This window comes from Cardiocondyla obscurior, linkage group LG08 (assembly GCF_019399895.1).
Source record: "Cardiocondyla obscurior isolate alpha-2009 linkage group LG08, Cobs3.1, whole genome shotgun sequence".
Lineage (NCBI taxonomy): Eukaryota > Metazoa > Arthropoda > Insecta > Hymenoptera > Formicidae > Cardiocondyla > Cardiocondyla obscurior.
In genome coordinates this window covers 4,226,552-4,248,379 of record NC_091871.1, presented here as the reverse complement: position 1 = coordinate 4,248,379, position 21,828 = coordinate 4,226,552, and the positions used below count along the sequence as shown (strand labels likewise).

The 21,828-nt window shown below is 52.4% G+C and overlaps 1 protein-coding gene across 1 annotated transcript; it reads left to right on the top strand.

Moving 5' to 3' along the window:
- The first annotated feature begins 5,762 nt into the window (after positions 1 to 5,762).
- Positions 5,763 to 21,730, top strand: LOC139104690 (uncharacterized). Its single transcript, XM_070660326.1, has 4 exons — positions 5,763 to 6,245; positions 6,370 to 6,586; positions 6,699 to 6,729; positions 20,634 to 21,730. Exons 1-4 carry the CDS (start codon positions 6,184 to 6,186, stop codon positions 20,762 to 20,764), a joined length of 441 nt encoding a protein of 146 aa, XP_070516427.1. The 5' UTR covers positions 5,763 to 6,183; the 3' UTR covers positions 20,765 to 21,730.
- The last annotated feature ends 98 nt before the right edge of the window (positions 21,731 to 21,828 follow it).

The window sequence follows — 21,828 nt, the reverse complement described above, 5'->3', positions numbered from 1 at the left end:
CGCAACGGTTATTTACCGTCGACGGGAACACTCGGCGCAGCGCGTTATCGCGAGCGCCGGTTGACGCTTTGGAAATTAATACGCCGATATCACATATTAATTCGGCGCGATCGATAATACATGCACGCGGCGAAACGGTAAGCGACCCAGTCGGATAAAGCCGACGACCGTGTGTATTTTTAATGACGCGCGCACTCGAAAGCGTAACGGACTCGAACGACGTCTAATAAAGGCCTGCTATTACGGGCCAATTGCTCAGTCATCGTTAAGGTTAAAAGTCCACGAGAGCGGTTTCGGTGCTTTCGAAAGGAAAGAGAAGGGAGGCGATAATTCGCAAATGAGCTCGCTACGACCGGAACGGCGTCGTCGTTCAGCTGCGAAATACTTTATACTCCGTTCAAAAATCAGTTTCGTCGCGCGTTCCGAAAGAAATCCGCATCGTTAGCGCGTTAGAGATTCCGCTGATAAATACATAAATCACGCGAGTGGTGTTAAGCTCCCCAGCGGAGCCGAGAGACGTTTTCTCGTTTGAATAAATTACCCGGGGAGAAGATTATCGCGCGTTAGAGAGGCGAGAATCCGCGGACGCGTCTACAATAGAGTGAATAGACACCTGCGATCCCGTTTAAGCCGACGATGAGGGGAAGCGCCGCGTAAGGCGAGAACGCGCGCTTCCTTCGGTCTCTACCTGCGCGTTTTGCAGAGCGCCTTGAAACGCGCCTTGAAAGGCGGGAATTATTTTCGCGAGTCCCAGGCGGTGGCTGGAGGCGAGCCTCCCTTTGTAGGCCTTCTTTCGCGCGGCAGGCAGGTGCTCGATCGGCCGTGGCCGCGCTCGAGTTCTCTCTCTACCCGCAGCCTCCGTCGCAGAAAAACGTCTCCATTCGGCGCGACGCGTTTTAATCCGCCGGCGTGTTCCCCTTTTATCGTATAGAGTCCCAGCCGGCGATTCGCCTTACCCGATCGAGACGGAGCCGGTTATCGATCGCGAAATGTTGTTGCGCGAGATTACGATTGAATCGCGCGATCCATTCCTCTCGCGGTCTCTTCCGCTCGTCTCCTTCATCTCTCCCTCTCTCTCTTCCATCGGCGATGCCAATCGGAGGCTCGCATGTACAATTACATCGCCGTTAAAAACTTTATCGCCTCTCGCGAACGAAATCGCGCGGGTGCATTAATGTGGCCCGGGGGGTCGTTAACCCAGAGCGCTCACGCTAATGGCGTCGTCGATTATAAAATTATTTTAATTCATGGATATGTTATTACGAGGGGGTGTGCTGTCTATAAAAAAAAATAAAGAAAAAACACGATGCCTGCGCGCTCGACCGGAGATCTCGTGCGTGGAAACATTAATAACGATTAATTAAAGGGCGTGTAAAATTTTCGACGGTATTTTCCGGTGTGTACGTTTCTCTCCCGAAAAGACGCGAAAACTCGCTCGGTCGGCGTTTTTGCGGCCGCGTGTACGCGACCACGATTCACTTTCCTCGTCGAGCGCAGCCTCACCTTTTTCGCTTCCCTAGTCCCCTTCGTCTCTTCAACCTTCTTGTTCCCCGGGCCCCCGTAACCTACCCTTCGCGAGACAGAAAACGGAGCTAAACAGTCCTGTGTTTGTGGTAGGGCGGTCGGGTAATAAATCGCTCGACGAGCTGGTGGAAGCCGATCCTGACCCGACGAGAAAAGAGAACATGGCTCGAAAAAGAAGCGGGCGAAAAGGAACAAAGGGAGAAAGGGAGCGAAGGGGGGCAGAAGCTCGCACGAGCTCGTGCAACGCGGCGGGAAGGAGAAAGAACGCTCGAAGGGAACGAGAATGGAAAGGATTCGGAGTACTTGTATCTTGTTACCCTGTTTGTTACGGAGAAGACTCGAGAGGCTGCGGGGGTAAGCAGAAATCGGTTTTTAGAGACCGAAGTCCCAACAATGAGGACAAACGAAACGAGGCGCGGGGAAAGAGAATATCCAGACCGTATCCTTCTGTCTTCCACTTTTTCCCTTGCGCGCCGAAGTCCAAATTCACGGGAAAAACATTCGTCCCGGAGAGAAATCCGTTTCTCGCCTCGCGGCGTCGATCGTGCATTCAGCGTGTCCCGCGGGTTGACGAAAGTACAAAAAAGGAAGAAGAAAGGGCACACGTACGCGTATCTCTATCCGCAAACACACGCGCGGCGCGCAGAGTAATTTCCAAGCTAAACAAGTTCTCGAGTCGCAGAAATTCCACGTGCTCTTATCGCGCGTTACATTATCGCCGCACTCCTATATCTGGCGCTTATCTGCTACGCGAGTGAGTTCCACGATTCAAGTCCGACGCAAATACGGCGATTCGATAAACAAATCGACGCGTTTCGATCGTCCCGTATCTCGCGCACGATAACTGGCTCTCGGAACGACATGTAGACGCGGTGCGGCCGGGGAGGTAGATGGAAACCGCGTTCTTTTTCACCGCGATGAAGTCAACCCTTCCCGTTCTATCTCGAGTGTACGCGACTCCGCGTACGTATCGCGGTGATAAGCCAGGCGAGGGGGATTACGCAAAACAAATTGACGGCGGCAATAATTGCGACTTGAATGACCCGACCAGCCGTTCTATTACGAAACCACTTACAGTCCCGATCGGCGGCAGTCTTCGGTTGGCAAATTCACGAAACAAGCCTGCCGTTGGTGTGCGACGAGGCGATAGCCGTCTTGTCTCTTGATTGCGACGCGAGGACCCTCGCAACTCCGGTTTCCGATCGACTTTCCGCATGTTGGCGACGTCAGAAAGTTTTGCGACTGCTTCGACCGTTCGCCGCCCGAACGTATAATATATTAATAGAATAGACGGCGTAAAAAGCGGAGCCGACACGGCTAGGGAAGCCTCCTCCGAATCGCGGAAAGCCCGCTATTGTTTGTTCCGCTTGCATAGCGACAGTAAGCCGATTTTGAAATTTTCCCCTCCTCCTTCCCCTCCTCACGGCGGAAACTCATGTTTCCGATCTCGAAATCGTAGTTTCATAATAAATGCCGCGGCGCGTTTACCGGGGTATTGAACAATTTACACATCGTCTCGCGCGCGCATATTAACCTGCAGCGACACAACCAATGTAATGCGTGTATATTCAATAACAATTTCGTTATTGATTCAAGGGGGAGAGGGCGAGAGTGAAGAGACGCAAGCGGCGGGAAAAAAAAAATCCCCTCGAAAGCACCGAATTGCGCAATTTTGCGGAACCATTGCGCAGCGATACGTGAACCAATCATATTTTTTCAACGGAATGTAAACGAATGTGTCGTCGCATTTATGTAGCGGACGTGTTCGGAAGCGGCGATTTACAACGGCGGAATGCGTGCGCGGTAAAGAAGCGGCGCCCTTTTTTTTTTTTTTTTTCCCCAACCAAGCGCGCAGAAGATATCTTTTCCCTCGATTATAATCAGGGCGGCGGGAGGAAGGAAAGGGGATTACGGATAAAAGACGCCACCGTCAGCAATAAAGAAGTAGCTGTATAATCTCATCTGAGCCGAGGGTATAATGTACTTACAATTAGGTATCCCTTCACGTTGTATTTGCTTTCATTGCTCTTTCTCGCTTTCTCTCCTTTCCTGCCGCCACCCGTTCTCCCTCGCGCTCTTACTCCAAACAAATTTCGCCTTCTCTCTCTTTCACGCTCGTCGACCACCCCATATATCCCTCTGCCATTTATGCTTTAATCAGCGACGCAGTCGAGGTTAAGGGATCTACCCTGATGCGATGGCCCCCCTAGGAACTTCTATCGTCTCTTTTCCCCTACTGTGTATGTACATATATGTTGAAACGGGCTTACGTCGGGCATACTTTTTTAAATATAAAATCAAAAGAAAAGAAAAAAGAAAAAAAAAATTGAGGATGAAAATTACATCGACGGTCTAACAGGTCAGACAGGTCGGATTCCGTTTCTCGGGGTGGAAATTATTTCCTTGCTCTCGTTAGAAAAACTCGGGATAAGAGAGGAAAGTGTTTCGTCCCTCCCCAGGAAGAATAAATAAACGCGAAACGACGAAGGGGACTGATGGAGTGGCGTCCGAGAGAAATCAGTTATTATAATTAAACCGTCCCGATTATTATCCCGGTTGCGTTTACCGTCGAGGCGAATCGATCGGCAGATCGGCGCGCGTTCGACACGCCCATTAATTCGCTCTCGAGCACGTAAGTGGATCTTTTAGCTCCTCCAGCCGAACACGATCGGCACGATCCCCGATCTCGCCGTCCCGTACAAACGTCTTGCCATCGCGAGGAACGATCGCTCGGCAGTTTTGCATCCGGTATCGTCACGCGGGATTAGCAACTGTACGACGACGGCATCGTCGTGTAATTACCCCGTTTTCCATGCTCGAACGGGCGCGTCTAGCTCTTTTCCCTCGGCCCCTAGGTACGCCGTCGAAGATGCGCTCTTCGTCTCTCGGCGACGACGACGATTCTCCCGACCAGTGCCCGGGTAATACACCGCTCGCCGTGGGTCACGCTTCGGCCGTTTCGGTCATTTCGCCACGCTTGGCGGCGCAATAAATCATCTCGCGGAACCGTTCGACCGGAAACCGATTTCGTACGCCCCGGACTTGTCGTTGTCGACGACGTCGCCGGTGGCAGCGGCGTCGATACGCTCAGCTTTAACGATACCTGCTCTTTTAATTATCGCGAGTCGCGATTACGCTCGGGCTTTCCCAACGGGGCTCCTTATCACGACGGAAGATAGAAATGTGGTTTTTACGTTGTGCGAAGAGCACTGCGCGCAGGTAAAACATTCGAATAACTAAGCGGACTTGGGCTTTTCATTTCCGAATTATCGAAAGAAACGGACACAAAACAGAGTAATAAATGATTGATAAAATATTTAATTAAACTCACCGTCGTCTGAATCTCAAGCTGTCTCGTCCGATGCCTCTCAAGCTGCCTCGTCCGATGCCTCTCAAGCTACCTCGTCCGATGCCTCTCAAGCTGCTTCGTCCGATGTTCCTCAAGCTGCCTCGTCCGATGCCTTTGACACTGCGGCCTCCTCCTGCCTCCGTTGTTGCACAGGTACACACGCACTCGCGAATTATGGTTCTGATTGTCTACGCACTGTTCGCCGCGAAAATCGAGCGGCCCGTTTATCGTGGCACTACGGCACTCCCGAAATTAATCGTCCCTCCCGCCGACCGATCGCGAAGAACTCAATTAAGTGATGACAAAATGGCTTCTCATTAAGCCGTGCCTGCATTAGTCGCGAACGTCGCGACGTACCCCGTTGTCGGATTAATGCAAAACGGCCCTTGTGCGAATTAATCGGCGACTCTCGACGGTCAATGTCTCGATTAATACCTCGAGCTGGCGAGAAATATCGTGCTAAACGTGACGTACGCGTCTCACAGCTGCCGTGGCGAAGGTTATCGGGATAGCCGAGAGAAATAATTACCTTACGACGTAAATCACGGAGGAGCGACGAGCCGCGGCTCCCGGTACCCACAGCCATGTTCTTTTCGACTAGCGTCTCTTGTGAAGTTGGTCGTGGCACGCGCCGTGGCGAGCTTCGGAACGCAAAGTGAGATCCCGAGTCGCGTCGCGCGGACGATCCGGTGAGTACTAACGAACAGGACGAATCTGCGAGCCCGTCGATTTCGGTTAAAGGCGCGTGGAAAATAATCGCAGGACGGCCCTCGCCGCCCGCTCGCCGCTGAAAAAAACGTCAACATCTATCGAGGTTCGAGCGAGGCACGACCGATGCCCGATGACTTTGTTTTTCTGCACTGTTATGAAATCCGAGCGCCCGACTTACACAGATGCTTTTTTCCGAATCCGGTGGGCGACGCATCCTTGACGACTTCGGCTGGCAAATATTTTTGAGTCCGATTGTAAGTCGCGAGCATCGAGAATTTTCCCTCGTTCGGCTCCGCGGCCCACTAGTCACGAAGCCAGTCGATGGTGATCGAAGCGTCGCCGAGTCACCCGAGCGAAGATGTCGCTAAACGGCTGACGTTGCCGCGAAGAATACTAATTGCGCGACACCACGGGGGGGAGCGGAGGCGTCTGGAACTTAGGCTTCAGCACGAACGGGACGTGCAAATGGCGGGGAGCTCATCGGGATCGCGCAACCCGGGGGACGTCGGCGTACGGTACGTGCTTTTGGAAGCTTCCCACTGTGTGTCTGGACCATACCTCGTCGCGGCTGGTCGTCGCGGCCGCTCGGCGTGTACGAGATGTCCCGCACCCGAGACGTCGGACGGATCTCATTGACCGATACTCGAACGATCGAAAAAAGGTGAGTCATTCAGACAGCCATTATGCCGTTGAGTGAGAAAGTACGATACGCGACCGATTTTCGTGATTCTGACCGAGAGATCACCGACGCTTTATTTTTTCTCGCTACAGCTTTTCGTTTGCAGGTGTTTCGGAAATGAAGGCTCGGAACGGACTTCGCGCGGCTCGTCCTTGGTGATTACGCTTCGTCATTTCATCGCAGCTGTAACGAGAATCAGAGCGGCGTTGGATTGGAATATTCGCAAGTGTTGGTGCAGCACAGGAGCGACGACGAAGAAAAATGATTGTGAGAGGAGGAAGCGGCCTAGGACAGGCATCGGGCGGCAGCAGATCATCTCTACGGTAAGTAATACATTATTTAAATCATTGCGTCCGTATTCGATGCACCGACGATTATTTTTGAGCAACTGATTGCTTTGGACCGCCTCTCTAATTTGAATTAATGTATTTACAGATCAGCGTGATTTGCAGTTCTACGTGCTTCGGTGAGTGACGAATTTTCAATTGAGGAAAATTGACGATATAACTTCCTGCGAGAGAAGCGTATATGTACTGGATGCTGCTTTCCTGAACTTCCCGTTTTTGTTTTGAGAAGATAACTTCTGCAAAATGTATTTGACCACCGAGCGAGAAATAATTCTTCCGTTTCTGATTCCGCGCGAAACGACCGCGAAGCTAACTTCCTGGCCGTCCGCCAAAGATCACCGAGGAACAGCGCGGTTTACTCCCCCGCCCCTTTTATTCGTCGAGCATCTTGTCAAACGTAATGTTCGTCGAACGACAAACGCGAGAATTTCTCAAACCGAAATGCCTTTCCCATCCAGCGAACGCAAACAAAATTACCACGTAAAAAGTATCTCATTTTATTTTTGCATTAACACAAATTGTCCAGAAATGTTGTTTCCATTAGTTAGGTTTCGCTTCGGTTATCTCTCAAGTAAATTGAGACCTGAAGGGGCTCGTCGTACTTACGTCAGTTTAGCAGAGATGAACTCGAACAATTTCTTACTAATTTACCTCGAGAGTTAAAATCGCGTGCTCGACTAGACAGCGAAACATTCATCGGAAATGTAATACTCGCAAAACATATATTCTGGTTGTTGGCCATTGTACCCATTCGATAGTTATCCGCCGGTTCGCTGCATAAACCCTTCCCATCGCCGATGATAAATTTCAAGCCACACATACCGAGCGGAGTATAGGTTTACGGTCTTTGTATACGCGCGAGGATTGAAAGAAGCGCGAGTGCGCCTTTTTGTCGGCGAAGGGCTCGACGAAGGGGTGCGGATCAAGGCGAAATACCGAAAGCGGCGAGAGGCGACGAACAAGAAAAGCGGTGCACTCGATCGTAAAAACTTCTCGGCGCCGCTTTGATTTTTCCCCCTGTCCCTTTCACAAACGCGCGGGGCAGATTTTCCGAAGCGTTTAAAGCGGCCTTGAGTTGGCGACGGCTCGCTCATGCATGTCTGAATGTTTAATAAAGAAATTCGGGAACCGCGTCCTCAAATTAGCCGCCGGAAATTGCGACGTCCGACGTCATTTATTTAGAGTATCGTGCTCGCGTTGTACACTGAAAAGCAAGTATGGTGTTTGCTGCGGCGACGGCGGCTGGCGTGGTGTGCGTCGAGTCTCACACGAAGCGCACATGTAGATGTATCGCGGAGCGCCGGCCGTCGAGGACTGAAGGGGAACGCGCCCACCACTACTTCGTTCTCGAGCCGTGGCAGAGGTGGGGAGAGGAAGAGTCACCTACGCTAGCCGCCGTCCCCGCAACAACGCCTGATCTGCCTTTCAGAGTACGTAAACACGAGACGTGTGCAGGAAGGCGTTCGAACAAGAGCAGGCGGGTGTCTTTAACGATCGGCAGTCGCTTAAGATTTACAAATATAACACGGATCGCGCGACGCGAAATAGGGGAGACGGAGAAAGGAGACTGCGGACGAGTGAAACGAGTGGTACGAACAACGTGGTCCTCGTCTCGGCGGCGGCGACGATTGCGTCGGCCGGTCGAAGCGAAACCAGCCGGACGATTAAAACCGCCGCCACGGCCGAGACGCACCGCGCCGCGTCTCGTCTCGTCTCGTCTCGTCTCGTCTCGTTTCGCCTCGTCTCACCTCGCCGATGGGTAGCGGTGGTCCGAGAGCTCTTCCCGAGGGTTAATTAAAACCTCTCTAATTATTTATAAACAGTCATTTCTTTTTGCCGCCTGATAATAAACGCGTAATGCCTGCGCCGCCAGCGGATTGGACCGTACGCGGCAACGGCGCGGCTCGATTGGTGGAGGCTGCCGACGATCTCGTTCGAGTCCACGCGGACTTGGACCCCTCCGTTCATACTCCTCGCTCTCTCGCACTCTCTTGCAGCGCTCAGGCGTCGCTTTCGCTCTCGTCTCTCGCTGCTCGTAGACGAGCGCTCGAGCGGGCTCGGTCTACCGGCGCGTAATCTGTAAATCCTCGAGCGTGGAAGAGAGAGCGAGACAGAGAGAAGGAGATGGAAAGAGGGTGTACAAGTCCGGTAAGTTGCTCGAACGAAATCCTCGTTTTCTTACTTCTCTCCACCTCCTCTCTTACTCTCCGCTGCTTCACTTCCTTCCTTCGCGGTGCTCACCCCGACCCCCGTCTCCGTCCCCGTGTCCCGCCGCACAGCGGCGGCGGATTCTTCCGTCCTTCCGTTGCGCGCGCTTCGCGACCAGACCCTCTTCACTTCTTCATCCTCCGCGAGCACGATTCCCACCCTCCTCGGGCTTGTACTCTATCTCTCGACTTTGAGAGAGTAAGCAGTGGCGACGACGACGGTGGCGGTGCCCACTCAAAGCAGGAAGAAGTAGGGGATTTCTTTCAGCACCGACAAAAACTTCGCCTCTCTGCCCAATATTGATTCGCGCTCTAATCCGCCGAGAAAGAGAGACTTCTTCCCGCGCCTCCCTCGTGGGGTTCTCCCTCTTCTTCTTTCTCTACGGTTTTCCGTCGCCGTCGTCGTCGTCGTCGTCGTCGTTTTCGTCGTCTCCTTACGTCGTCGACAAAATAAACCGTCGCCGATAGCCTGCGGTATAAGTAATAACCCCGCTTGAACGAGAGAAAGAGAGATGGTATCGGTAGGAACGGCATCTGGCGAAAGGACGTGTGCAACGACAAGGGGGCCTCTCGAGGGAGGAAATACAACGCCGTAATTTAGTAGTTATGGATATCGGCCCGATATCCGAACCCGGGCGACCTTAATTCGATAGGATCGCAAGGGCCAGACTTTTTCAATTAGTGCCGTGTCCCTTTGTTCTGTGCCCGAGAGTATTTATCCCGCGCTTTTATTCCCATTCATTCCGCCAGGATATACCTTACCGCGTTACTCGTTAGTCGGCAGGGAAAAATAATGAGTTTTCTAAACTGCAAGAGTAGATTCGTGAAAAAAAAAAAAAAAAATCTCGGGCGGATCTTACATCTTTGTACCCCAAGCGAAACAAAATTTCTTCAACGCTCGCGAACGATGTTTATTATATTTAGCCTGTTGGCGTTTTATAAAACTTGGCTAATAATCCTCGGCTGCGATCTACGCCGGCCTATTAAGACGGGGCGATACAAATTGCGCGGTCCAATTGAATAATCCATGAGAATCGCATCTCTCTTCCGAGAGCTCTCGTCGTAACTCTCGCAGCTGGTAATACAAATTTAAGGGAACGCCAGCGGCGTCTCGTCGTTCATTCACGACGAGGGGAGGCGAGGCAAGATGCAGCGGCGGGAAGAAGGTGGCAAGAAAGAAAGGAGGCGAAAGGAGGAAATGGAAAAGGATCGTGGTACGCGCAAGCAATGAAAAATAATAGCGGGGCACCGCCCTTGTCGTTTTCCTCTTACATCCCGACGAGAGAAGAGAGGAGCGGGAGGGGGAGGGAGGAAAAAAACTGTAAAAGAGCAGGAGAGACACGGAGAAAGGGAGGAAAGCTCGGCGCCCGTGCCCTTTAATCTTCGCCTTTAAGTCACGAACCGTTTCGCGACTTTAGCGCGAAATGAAAAATTCATTTCTACCAAGACGATGACACGAGATATGCCGCTTTCCTCCCGCTCCCTCCGTCTCCTTCTTCTCTCATTTCTTCCATCGTTTTTCCAGCCGCTTCTTAATGTTCCGCCTGTCACTGTCGTGGAATTCATTACGGCGGAGTCGCGAGAGCACGAACGATCATCTGGAAACTCGTTCGATTCGCGTAATTCGTGAAGGCTCAATTTCCATGCGAGCGAGCTCTCCTCGTCGTCGTCGCCGATAATGGCGCACGTTCCATTTCCCTTGAGGGGGAAGAAAAAACGCTCCCGAAAAGGGGCAGGGGGAATATCTCAAATGTCCGCGGAGTCGCTGGTGATTTAGACGTTTCAGGGAATAAGGAGTTACACCCTTATCGGCCTTTCTCGCGATCCGCTTTACGTAAGAGGGCTGACGCTAATTATTTCCCACGCGGAGGCGATCGCTTCGTGCCTCGCGATTTTATCGCGTACCTGAATCGCTATATTTTCCTCGGCGCGACCACCGCGGCGTACGTATTACACATGCACACGTGTGCGCCACTGCGCCACTCTTTCGCTATGCACACACGTCGCGATTTGCATGCGACGGACGGCGTTATGCGCCAGATAACGAGCGTATTGCAGCGGGCGTCGCATACGCGAGCATTAATATAACGCGACCGCCGCGATATGCACCGCGGCATGGAGGTCGATTCGTGTCGACTTTTGCACGCAGGAAAGTTTAACACGCGGCCGTACAGAGAAAGATCTGCATTCACGTAGACGTGCGACGTAGGTATTCCAACCGAATCGCGCGCGCCTATCGCGATATAATCTCGCTCATAATCATTCTTTCTGTCGTTGAAGCACGCGAGGTGTTGAGAAAAGAGGGTATAAATAAAGGATAAACCGAAGTGGGATAGAATAGGGACGTGTTGTATAGAAATAAAAAAAAAAAAATCAGAAGTCCGAGATATAAAAAGGAGACGATACCAACTTTCACGCTTTGTCTGACGCGGGAGAGAAAAAAAAACAAAAAAAAAAAGTTATCCACGGGAATAGATTTAGGTGAGAAATGAGGTGGCCGAGGGCAGAAGCGGAGAGTAGAATATTGTATTATTTGCAAATTGATCGCGGTAGAGACAGCAAGGGCGGGGGGAAAGAAGGGTGGAGGAGAGAAGGGCGGAGAGGTAGAATGTTGAGACGGACGACTAACAATCGTGTCAGAGAGGCGAAATAATTAGTGCCGGTCTGAACCCGCCGCCTGATCGTCCGCTGCGAGTTGCACGCTCGCACGGCGCTGTCTTATGCAGATGCAGATTCCAGGCGGAACGTATTAACGTCAGGTACCTACAAACTTGCCCTCGCCACCGCGCGCGCGTACCTTCGCGCGTGCATATGGCTTTAATGGATGTAATACATAACCGCGCGCGCCCGTCTACTCGGCGAGAGGGTATCGATACCGGCACGTACGTATCCACGTACACACGCGCGTCCGCCCGTGTGTGGGTATCTTTGACGTTTCTCTAATAACTCCGCGAGCAAGAAGGGGTGGGGAGGGGGGGACTATATCGAGTCGCGTCGTGTAAAGCGATTGCTTGGTCGGATCGCCGCCGGCGGGGCCGAACAGACCGGCGGACCGTTTAATTTCCAGGTTACGAGCCGCGGCGCTGTACTTACTAAATTTCACGGATCATTAGTAGCCGAGTTATAATTAGGAGGTGATTCTCTCTCGTCGAGCGCTCGCGCATGTTATTATTAGCCCCAGTATAGGCACACGTGCGTACGCGCCGTGCTGCGCGCGCTTCGTGATTTCATCGCGTAAACTCGATATCGGGACGCGAGATGCACCTCGGAAAGCGCGCGAATTAAAGGAAGAGTACCTTCGCTTAAGATAATAGTTATTACGCGGAGAAGGCTTGCCTTTCCCCCTTTCTCTCTCCTTCTCTCTTTCACTCTCTCTCTCTCTCTCTCTCTCTCTCGCTTTGTATTTCCGTTGCGCGAGCATCCTCCGCTTGCGGTTAACCCGGACCTCGCACCTCTCGCCGCCGTTCTGAAAACCGTTTCTAAACGCGAGGGCGTGTGTACGCGCCAGTATCGAATTTCGATTCCAATGCTCGATTGCCCGCACACTCCTCGACATCCCCAACTTGGCGACTAGAGTTTCTCGAGAATCTCTCGTTATTTACTGTCATCCGGTCCGGCTACTTCTTCCTTTCTCTCTCCGCTTGTGTTTCCGTCCCTCCCGCGCGTGACAGAATCGACCGGACAACCGATACCCACCGCTGAGAGACCGAGGCAGGCCGACGACCGCTGAGATAAAGATTCGGCCGAAAGCAGTTTCCACTTTTCTACAGATGTCATATTATGCTCAATTTAACGAGGACTTTTTCATAGAAATGCGACGAAGGAAAACGTACCTTTTTGCAAGAGAGATTTACGAAATTCCATCTACGCGTGACGTGCAATAATAATTTGGTGGACGTGCATGCTTTAAGAGACGGGGCGACGTAAGGGTCTCGAATGATGTATTTCGCGAAACAATTACGAGAATTTCTCAATTAACCGTTTTTCTCGGTAGGGCCGGGTTGAGGTACCGTTCTCAAATTCCTCCGGTGCGTTTTAACGGATATTTATCGGCTCTTGCGTCGAGAGGCGTTACGCATCAGCGGAGCGACCCTTCCTGCCGCTCGATCGGAGATAAACGGCGCATTGTCTCAATACTCCGCCCGGCAGGATAGCCGGTCGTTCATCGCTAGGTAACGATCGTTCTTACGGACGCGCCTCGTATGCAGATGGGCGAAGCGCGCGAGTGTGCACGAGATAGGCCATTATGCTCGCCCGGAGGAGCTCGCCGGTGAAGCGTAGGTCCGTCGCCGCTGCCTACGCTAGGCTCTGTATTATTATTTCAAGTGACAAGCCATTGTCGCGACGAGAGCGGACGTTTTCTGATCGTTATCGCGCGCGCAAAGCGAAAGTGCCACCGACAGGCGGACGACAGTCGTACCGCGGAAAGTCAGTAGCGCGTTAAACGGTCCCTGTCATCCCAGAATGCAGATGTTTGCACGCGGACTCGAGGCGCGCTCCTTGGCGAATCGATAATTACAAATAATTCGGCCACACATATTGTATCGATTCCGAAGTAAACGATGGACGAACTGGCGGGGGGAGGGAAGTACTTTTTAATATCAAACGAAAGTAGCCACGTGTTAGAGAAACGTGAGGGTCAGAAACTCAACGAATTAAACGCGATGCAGGTAATTACGTGTATTCTTCGCGAAGTTTTTGCGAATGCATAAAATGGCCGGATAAGCTAATTTGCGCGAACCGATAGTTTTAATCAGTACATTTAATTACATTTCGGCGTTCCAACGACGGGAGCTTCGCTATCTACGCACTGCGTGGCTCGAGTGGCTCGACCTTCGACAGACCCATGCGGTATGTGTCGTAGCACGAGGCACGTACTCCGCTCGCGCTCGAGCGCCCGACCTTTGTTTGTGTACATTCATATCTCGGCTGCATACCTCAAAGCGGTTTAACGCGTTAAAAAATAAAACTTAAACACCAAATTTTATTTCGTGTATTATTCCGGATTTCGCATTGAATATTATTACAATGCAGTACGAATTCGTAATTGGTGAACGCGTCGCGGTGCTCGCCGATTAGATTCAGCCACTTGTAATAGTTTTCGTAATCAACTTTAAGAATTGAAGCTAATTAATGCCCGAATGTATATTTAAATTACGTTTAAGAGGAACGAGACGCGTTTAAAGTAAGACATAAAATATCTACGCATATTTGTAGTTTGATAAAATATATTAAACGCACGACGATTCTTTTAAACGTTGAAGAAGCAAGAGTAAACGGACGCTTCGCACGCGCGCTTTGTGAAATCTGGTGAAATAAAAATAACGGAGAGTCTTTTAGTTACGAAATAGCTGTTATTTCGATCGGAGGAAGCGACGCGTTATCTCGACCGTGCGATATGACTCGCTCGAATCCGGCGAATGTCCATCGAGGATGAGACTTTGACGAAACCTTAGTCGTTAAAGAGGCGGCGGCACTCAATTGCGAAAAAGGTGGACAATCTGTTAGCGAATAGATTGTCGGCGAGGAGAAAGGCAGCGGAGAGAGAAAGAGGGGTGGGGAGGGGAAGGAGGAGAGAGCGGAGAAAGAACTTGCGGAAAAAAGTAAATTAGCGGGCTTACGTTACTCGGCAGCGTCCATTACGCTTGCGGGGCTGTTATTAAGTCACCGCCCGTCGCGATGCGATGGTTACAGATGACTTCCCGCGCTCGTGGATAATAATGACGCCACGACTTGGATCGGGATAATAATAGCGCGTTATAGACCGTACGATGGTTAACTGGGGAAAAAGGTGAGGGGGAGTCGCAGGGAAAAGTAAGAGCACGCCGGGGGACGGGGTACCACGAGTTGGAATCATGTTGCTAACGTCGAACCGTGGAGTGAAGTCGATGGCTCGAGAGGACGAGGCGGGGAGACCGATGCTCGATGACGCGGCAGTCACGGTCCCCTCAATCGGAGCGATTTGTTTACTCCGTAAACACGAGTTCGATCGAAGAGGGTCCGCCGTCTGTCGCGTACAGTGACGTTCGTTTGCGATTTTACAAGTGCTAATTGTCAGCGCCAGTTGCTAAACTTTACATAATGGAACTCTTCCTGTCTCGCGGAAAAAAATTTTTTTACACCTCGCGGTTTTAGAAGCATCTCTTATTGAGGGGGGGGAAGTCGCGCGGCTCTTTTGATGCAGATTGATAATTAAATAAAAAAAAAAAAAAGAAAAAGAAACGTGTCGCAGAATTTTAATCGTAGTCGTGTATTTTGTTTTTCTTTGCGACGTTCAGCTCTAGATTAGTCGAAGAATTCATGCGCGAAGCAATTCTACCGCCGCTCGTAACCTAACCGTGCAAATAAGCGCCGCATGAATTTTTAATTAGGTGTGTGCGTGCATTTGCGATAACACACGCTATATAACGCGCTGTTACGTTGGTGAATACAAATGTTTAACGGGAGTAGCCATCGATAAACGATCACCGGCGTCGTTTGCGTCTTTAATGTCGTAACATTGCGGGTACGAGGCCGGCCAACGTCGACAGGCTGCCGACGCAGCTTTCGAACGGATAATTATTCGTCACGCATGCCCGGCCACATTAATCGTCCCGCGCCTTACGGCTTTTGACCGGCTTACGACCTCGTGCACACAGGCCGGGGATGCATGTCTCTCGAGCTCGAATCGCAAAAGCGGATTACGTACTCTCTCAGGCAATACATAATTCGTGCTCTTGACTGTCTCGGGGCTAAGCCACGTCGATTATATTTGCGTATAACTCGCTCGAAGATATAACTTCCGGCGTTTTTGGCATCGGTCGGTTCGCTCGCTCATAATCACGAGCTGCAATAGTACGCGTAACAAGCGAGTCTCCGGGGTAGACTCGAGGTCTCAACGTATATCGACGACGAGTCGTCTAGTTGCTTAGTCGCCGCTGCCGCCGCAATTGCGTCTAATTAGCCGCTCGACCGCGCACGGAATTGAATTTCAATCGTCGTAATTCGCCGATTCGCTTCGTGCGTGCGTGCGTGCAAGGAGCGCGGCACAGCTTAAAAGTACCGTGGAGAGCGGTGAAATAGAGGTACGGAAGAAAGACGGGCGAGAGCGAAGGAACAAACGTACGGATTCGGAGAGGTGCACGGCGAAGAAAGAGCGAATCTCGTCGTTGACTCGCCGGCCTTTTACGGTTTCCCCTCCGGCGTAGGTCGTTGCAGTCGCGATTGCGATTACACCGCGGGGCCTCGGCTGTTGGTTGTGAGATGCGTGCGAGGGAACGCGGCCCGTAATCGCGAGCCTCGACTAATTAAACGTCGACGAGCGATCGTTAACAATCCGCCGCGCCTCGTCATTAAAGATCGCGCTGGAATCTCTCGAAGCGTGTCACGGTTGCTCGCGCCGTCGGGTCCGATAGGTGTTCGCCGATTCAGCGAGGTAGTGCGTATCGCGCCCGTCAGGATTAACACGCTCGTAAACGTGTACGTATTACGCGGCGAATGCGCCGGAACGCGATACGTCAATTCGATGCAAATATGACATTGTTACATCGCGAGATTAGGGGAACGGGATTTCTCTCGAGATCAAGCCGCCGCTCGGGCCAATAAAAAGGCAACTCGGGGATGTTGAGTCGAGGGACAGATCGGAGGACCGGGCCGACCTGCGTGGAACGTGAACCTAATCTCGGTAACAACAGCACGGCGGCAACAAGGGACAACGGAGGCAGGGGGTAGGTGGCTGGTGGTCACGGTGCGACGCAACGGGGGTTCGTCGATAGATTTATTTAAGGGCGTGTATTCGACGGGAGATACAATAGCGAAACGACGCGACGCTAGGCACGGAGGAAGGAAGGAAGACAGAGAGAGTGAAAGGGAAAAGACACGGACGAGGGGACGATCGGTGAAGCATCGGGTCGTGCCTGTACGAGCTTTATGGCCGACATCTGCGGCCAGTTTTGACCCCCTGGTTTGGCGTGACGAAACGCCGAGCGGTACATAGGGTAGGGACAGTTTAAGGGCACTAACTGGCCGTGGGGTGAGCGTCGCGCTGTCGCCATCGCTCTTAGCTGCCGCTGAAGAGCCGGAGAGGACGTGGCGAGGCACACGAGAGAGTTGCGCGGCAAATCGACCGTTAAAAACCTTCCACGGCCTGCGAGTATAATTCTGTTAGTCGTTTTCGCTCCCTTCGCCTCGCATTGCTCAGCCACAGCGCGAAGACCGTGACGATTATGACTGCCGTAACGAAATCGCTCTCTTTGCCGTCACCACGTCGTCGTAGTCGTCGTCGTTGTCGCCGTCGTCTTCGTCGTCCTCGTCCTCCTCGTCCTCGCTCTCGTTCTTCTCGGCGACACTGTCCTCCTCGCCGTTCTTTTTCTCTCGGCTCGAGTGTGCACAGGCGACACGATCGCCCGTTCGTTTCCCGCGCGAAAAAGCCAGTTCTCTACTTTGGCGAAGCGTGTATCGAGATTTTCGTTTGCTCGACAAATCGTTCGCGCACAGTTGTTTATAAATCTCTTTCAAAATCGGCGTGTAAACCCAGATTAGTTCCCACAGAAATATCTCGGCACTTCGGAGATATCGATAATTTTTTTATGATCGTTGCAACATAGATAACAGTCGCAGACTAACCGGGGGAAAAATCGATCGGCCCGCTTAACAATGTATAAGTGACCCCGATACGACAGAGCAGCCGTCTTACCGGAGGATCTTAAATTACCCCACGGCACTAATATCTCGTTAGTTAATTTAGACTCTCGCGACTGACCTAAAATCGAATTTTAACCCAAGCCGCGACGTCCATTTTAATCAATTAAGTCTCGCTCCAATTTAAACGCGCTCTATTACGCGCTTAGCCGCGGGCGTCTTGGTCGCGGCTATAATAATGCTTTCTCTTTCGCGCTGACATTAATATTGCGCGCTCTGTAATTTCTTCTTCCTGCTGCTATTAAAGTTGAAATGACGGTAAATTTCTCCCTTTTTTCTGTTCTCTCTTTCTCTCTCTCTCTTTCTTTCTTCGTCTTCTCCTCTTTTTTTTTTTTTTTTATACAGTTACCGAGAATACACTTTGTTTCTTCACAAAAGGTTTCAATTAAGGAAGTTACCCCGGCCGGTGAAAAATGTCTAGTCGCGGTTGCCGGGCCCCGTGTATAGCTTTACAAATGTGCATTACGCGGCTCTCCGCGAGTGCATGGCAAATGCGTTGCCGGCAATGCACACCGAGAGACCACTATATTCGAGCACGCGTTACACGCTGCGAGTACACGTGTACCACGTCCTGTATGCGGCGGGATGTGGGCCAATGGCGTCGGGCACAAGGGCGAAGCGGTGTTATTTGATTATCGCGCCCACGGCGTCGCCCGGGCGACCGATTCGGATAAAGGACGCGGGCCGACGATGAGGAATCATTACCGAGGACGCGTTTACATCGGCTGTTTGCGCCGATGCAAAATTCAGGCCGGCGTTATGAGCGCGCGGATGAAGATCGAGTCGGTCGGGCAAGGTTCCTCCACCTGCGTGTTTGCAGCCTCTCGTCGCCGAAACGAAATAAAAACGCGATCGGCAGCACGTCGCGATCATTACACCGTCCGAGGAGCTCTCATGCGAGAGCTATCGTGGCCTCGATCGCGAATGAAAATTAATGGTCCGAGCCCCTCCCTGGCAAATTTCACCACCGCGCGTAAGAGTCGCGGGAAGACGGGACATTCCCACGCCAGTGCCCCGCGCCGCTGTAAAGCAGGTAATAATGCTCGGCTTGTCCAGTCTCATTAATTAATCCTCGACCGTGGAGAAAGAAAAAGAAGCGCCGGGGCGAGATGCGCGGAGTGGGAAGCAGCGAGGCGAGGGAGAGACGGTACTTCTCGGGATATCTGGTCGGGCCTGATCCATAAATACACTTCGCCGTGTTAATTCCGTGTGCCGACCGAGGGGCCGAGCAACTACCGGTATTAACCGAGTCCACGACACGCGGTTACACCACGAAGAGTAGTCGGAAGACGCAACAGCGGCGGGGACCAGAGGGGGATAATCTCGAGCGCGGCCGTCCTACGTTCGCTGCAATTTGTCTTCGGGCGTTGGATAAAACGTCAACGGCGGTGTGTTATTTGTAATTTGGATAACGGTACACCGCTGCCAGAATCGCGGAAGGCATTTGTCAGCCGCGTCCTAGAGTCGCGCGGCTCTCAGGCGAAACGTGTACGCACGTGTACTCGCACGTCCACAATCGACTTAATATTCCGCCGAAAACGCCGGCTCGTCTCCTTTAGCGAGTTTTTGCGGCGAGGTATTAATCAAAATTCCGCTTCGTTCCGCTCCTGTCGGCCGTGTTAGCGTTACTTAATGAAATTCGCGACAAGGTCAACGATTTGATTAGAGACAACACAAAAGGTACGAGATTATGTTTAAATCCTCGGTGTCTGTTACATTGACGCGAGAAAATAATCACGGCAGAGACATACGATTTTTGCATCCGTTATTAATACATCGACAATCATTTCGGCAATCAATTAACGCACGGCAATCATTCATCAGTCTTTGCGTTAACTTTTTTTTTTTTTCTCCTCTCGTATCCCAATACATGATCTGTTAATTATTCGCTGCGACGATAATTAAAATTGATTCCTCGATGCGTATCGCGGAGCGAAGCAGTTGTTTGGCGCATTTGCATAATGGAAAAGTGTCGGAACAATAAAATTCCACGTTCCATTAAGCTCCGTGTGTGCGAGCGCCGTTAGTAGCGACGGTGATTCGGCATTTAGTTATTTTCAATCTGGCCGCGCGTGTGCGTGCCCGCCGCCGTTTCAGAAGTAAAAATATTAACGAGAGTGCTCTCACGGAGCGCCCCGTCATCCTTGCAAATTCCCGCGTCGCCAAGATCGTGGACCGCGGAGTCGTATCTCGTATTTCAGAACGAAGAAAATCGGGGAGGTTCTCTCGGCGGTGATAACGATCAATTAAAATAGCCGGTGGACGGTCACGGTCTCCAATTATCGCGCGAATTATCTCGCCCGAGGTAGCGCGAGACGCCGAGAGGGTCGTTCGGTTTCCGCGAAGGGTTCACATTTTCTCGGGGACGGGGGAAGAATGCTCTCGCGAGCGCAATTCGACTAGTCCGCTGGGCCGTTTCGAGAGAGTTGTACGCGGCGGAGGAAGCCGGTACAGCGGCTGGGTGACCGTCGTGGTCGCCGCGGGTTGAGAGCACCGGCGTGGGTAACCGCGACGACCGCAGCGACCGGTTCGTAGCCGCCTGCCGGCGCGGTACGGTACGGTACGGTACGGTAGAGCGTCGTCTCGCTCGTCGGTGCTTTTCGCAGTATATCGCGCCCTTCCTCTCGCATTCCTTCGTCTTCGTCGTGCTCCCGCGGCGCGGCTATGCGCCTCGCGGCTTCCTTCCAATTCTCCTCGACCATTCCGGCGAGCCGAGCCGGGTCTGAGTCGAACCGAACCGCGTCGGGGACACGTAGAGGCATCCACGTTGCGAGCGAACACGCAAACTGGTAGGCAGCCGGGCGAGGCGAGGTGAGGCGAGGGCGACTTCGCGTAAACCGCAGCCGACCAAGCGCGACCGACAGCTTCGCCAACACTCCACGGCACTACCTTATATTCCTTCTCGCCCCGTGAAAACAAGATAAAGAGCCGGCCGGCGAGCGAAAGAGCGCGCGATTGTGGGCGCTCGACTATGGGGATAGACTCGTCCGGCGCGCAATGCGTTGAATTGCGCAAAAAGCGCGTGGTTCCCGCGATAAATGGAACTGCAAACCATCGTACGTACATACTCGCGCGCGTCGCGCTTTGTCGCGTATTTATTATATTTCATTAAGGGAAATCTCTCTCTTTGCTTTCAGGCTCTCGCGTACGTCGGGACGTGTCAGAGGTGCACGGAGGGACGAAGCGTCGTGCATACGCGTACGCGTATTACCCATCCCGCGTTCCGCGGAGCATGACAATGGGCTTTTCTAATCCTCCTTTGGATTAAGGGTCGAAAGCGGGGATGGTTGCACAGCGCGGCGCGGTGAGGCGTGCAGCAGGCAGCGATGGAGCGTATGGCGCGGCAGGCAGGACTAAAGAGCGAAAGAGAGAGAGAGAGAAAGAGAGCGAGCTCCAGGTAATGGGATCGACGTTTCGTTATGTTACTTTTCCATTCTCATCCTCGGCCTCTATACTCTAGTCGTCCCGGCCTCCTTTCCCGACCCATCCCACGCAACCCTGACTGCACCCAGCCTTCGGTGTCTCGGTTCGTAGGATCCATCCAACAGCGCCCTCCATCTCCGCCACCTCATCCTCCTGCCTCCCTCGGGTCCGTGTTTTTCCTCGTGTGGCCCCCTATTTTTCATGTTTCGCTGCGGCTTCGCGTAGCACCTTTATTCAGTATAGGTACGTTCTCTCGCGGAGGCTGAAGGGGGGAAAACAGCGAGCGAACGATCCACGCGGACAGTACATCCGCGCGTCATTTGAAAAAGTCGCCACGCGATTGGTCGAGGTCGCGTTTTCATTCGACTCTTTGCCAGCATCGTGTCGATCGGCCGCGCCAGACAGCGCCGCGATTGGCCAAGTGTCGGCTAGGTAGACGCCGATTGGACGAGGTTGCGATCACGACAGCAGTATCCGCGTGGAGTCAGTGCCTTTACGAGGCGAGCGGACGATAGCGGCAATCAAGTAGGAAACTGCTTGGGACTGTGTGCCGCGCGATATTCACATAGGGGCACCCCCTTAGCACACACAATCGCGCGTACAGGATGGTACTCGCTACACACTCTCTCACACGCGTACACGTGTACACACACGTACGATCGCGTACACGGCTATACATATATATTCCGGTTATATCGCGTACGTGTAGGCGCGCGCGCGTGTACGTATCCTCCCCCTCTCTCGCTCTGTCGCTTTATGCGAAGCTACGTTGTATAGGGGTTGGGAAAACGGGTGGAGGCGCCATATTTGTGGTAGTGTGGGAAGTGAGGGAAATCACGAGTGGCGAGAGAGGCAGCCGGTCGACAAGCGGGGAAACGAGGCGCGGGGAAAAGCGCGACGGGGGGAGGG

Coding starts and splice junctions, on each gene's coding strand:
- LOC139104690 (XM_070660326.1), top strand. CDS start 6,184: ATGTCCCGCACCCGAGACGTCGGACGGATCTCATTGACCGATACTCGA. Junction 6,587..6,698: donor GGCAGCAGATCATCTCTACG/GTAAGTAATACA, acceptor ATGTATTTACAG/ATCAGCGTGATTTGCAGTTC. Junction 6,730..20,633: donor TTGCAGTTCTACGTGCTTCG/GTGAGTGACGAA, acceptor CTTTGCTTTCAG/GCTCTCGCGTACGTCGGGAC.